The 1498-nt window shown below is 38.0% G+C and overlaps 1 protein-coding gene across 1 annotated transcript; it reads right to left on the minus strand.

Annotated features, from left to right (window-relative positions):
- Positions 1-276: 276 nt before the first annotated feature.
- Positions 277-1267, minus strand: LOC110102155. The gene is made up of 2 exons (XM_028692986.1): positions 912-1267; positions 277-825 (listed from the first exon to the last, which is right to left on the minus strand). Exons 1-2 carry the CDS (start codon positions 1152-1154, stop codon positions 505-507), a joined length of 564 nt encoding a protein of 187 aa, XP_028548819.1. The 5' UTR covers positions 1155-1267; the 3' UTR covers positions 277-504.
- Between the last annotated feature and the right edge of the window lie 231 nt (positions 1268-1498).

Below are 1498 nucleotides of genomic sequence, written 5' to 3' on the forward strand. Positions count from 1 at the left end.
AAGATTTTAAAGTTGTAAAAAGAAAAAAAAATATATCTAAATATCTTATATTAAGTTATTCTTTCTTTTCATTTTATTTTCTTATTGATTTTATCATTTTATTATAATAATTATTTGAATCATAATTATTTTCTTTATTTCATAATAAATGAGACGGCTCGTGAGCTAGCTGGCTTGAAGCTTGAGCTTAAGCTGAAGCTTGAAGTCTATTAATTAATCCAGCTCAAGCTCAAATTAGAGATGGCTCATGTACACCCCTACCCGAACAAACACAAATAAAATCACAAAATATATTTTTTTTCTTTGCTTCTAAACTTTGCATATTACTGATTACATTCATTTCAACTGTACATAAAACTATGTCATCTTCATGCTAAACCATTACGCCCTCATTTGCTTTTTCACCTTCTTTATCAAACAAGCCATTACTCATCTGTATATCAGAACCAGAGGTAGAAGATAAACCTAGAACAAAAGCCATTAAGACCTAAACAACTAATTCCACTAATCCCTGCAGCGTAAAAGCCTCACCTTTGGCTTACTTTCCAACCCCGGCGGCGGCGGTGGCGCAAACTTACAGTTCGGGCACAAAGGCGTCTCCTTGCACATCATCACCAGCATGTGACATCTCGCGCAGACTATCGCCATCATTTCTCTCTCATCAGCAGTCTGATCAGTTTCCTCGCCATGGATTTCAGATCGTTCGCTCATGAGATTGAGCTCCAGGTCTAAGGTTGGGCGACGGCTGTGTGCTTCTCGGCTCCATCTTGGGTCCTTGAACGTCCTCATTTGAGTCAAGGTGTTGTAAAAATGTACCTCTCCTGACTTCAAACGCATGTGATTTTACCAAAGGAGACACCTTTCTGAAACAGAAATTAAGATTAAAGATGAAGATATAAAAAAGTTCATACCTTGATGTCAAGGCATCGCTGCCATTCCAAGGGTAAGGGAGTTTCGAGACTCAGCTCGATGGCTGAATCAAACTTTGGTAGTTGGGGTTTCCAAAGCTTGGGGTCTTTCTTCGCCTGGAATCCTGCTTTATCTTCAATAGACACTTCTTCTTCTTCTTCTTGCGCTTCTTCTCTCTTTCTCTTCAGATTGGAGGACAAAGGATTCTTCTCCTTCGTGGAGAGAGATGGTTGAAGGGAAACCATGAGTGGCTTGTCGTGTGGGTAAGTTTTTCTTTACTTTTTTCTTCCTCTGCTCTGTTTTATGGAGTATGGGTGTTTTTATAGTACTTTGTTGCCATCAGTTCGTATTTAGGAGAGCAGAGGAGTAGCTACCAAAGGATCTAATAATGCTGCTTTTAAGAAGGGATTGGGAATGGCCCCACGCTCTATTTTATTTTTCTATTGCTGAAAATAAGATTTTAATTTATTAGCTGAGGATAATATCACGTGAGCTAATGCACAACAACGCTTTTCTCCTCTCATGATTCATGAGAACATTTATTTAGAAATTACTAGAAGTGATTTTTTTGTTTTTGTTTTTGTTTTGT

Source organism: Dendrobium catenatum, unplaced genomic scaffold (genome assembly GCF_001605985.2).
Source record: "Dendrobium catenatum unplaced genomic scaffold, ASM160598v2 fragScaff_scaffold_211, whole genome shotgun sequence".
In the NCBI taxonomy this organism is placed as follows: Eukaryota; Viridiplantae; Streptophyta; class Magnoliopsida; order Asparagales; family Orchidaceae; genus Dendrobium; species Dendrobium catenatum.

Coding starts and splice junctions, on each gene's coding strand:
- LOC110102155 (XM_028692986.1), bottom strand. CDS start 1,154: ATGGTTTCCCTTCAACCATCTCTCTCCACGAAGGAGAAGAATCCTTTG. Junction 826..911: donor AGCGATGCCTTGACATCAAG/GTATGAACTTTT, acceptor ATGCGTTTGAAG/TCAGGAGAGGTACATTTTTA.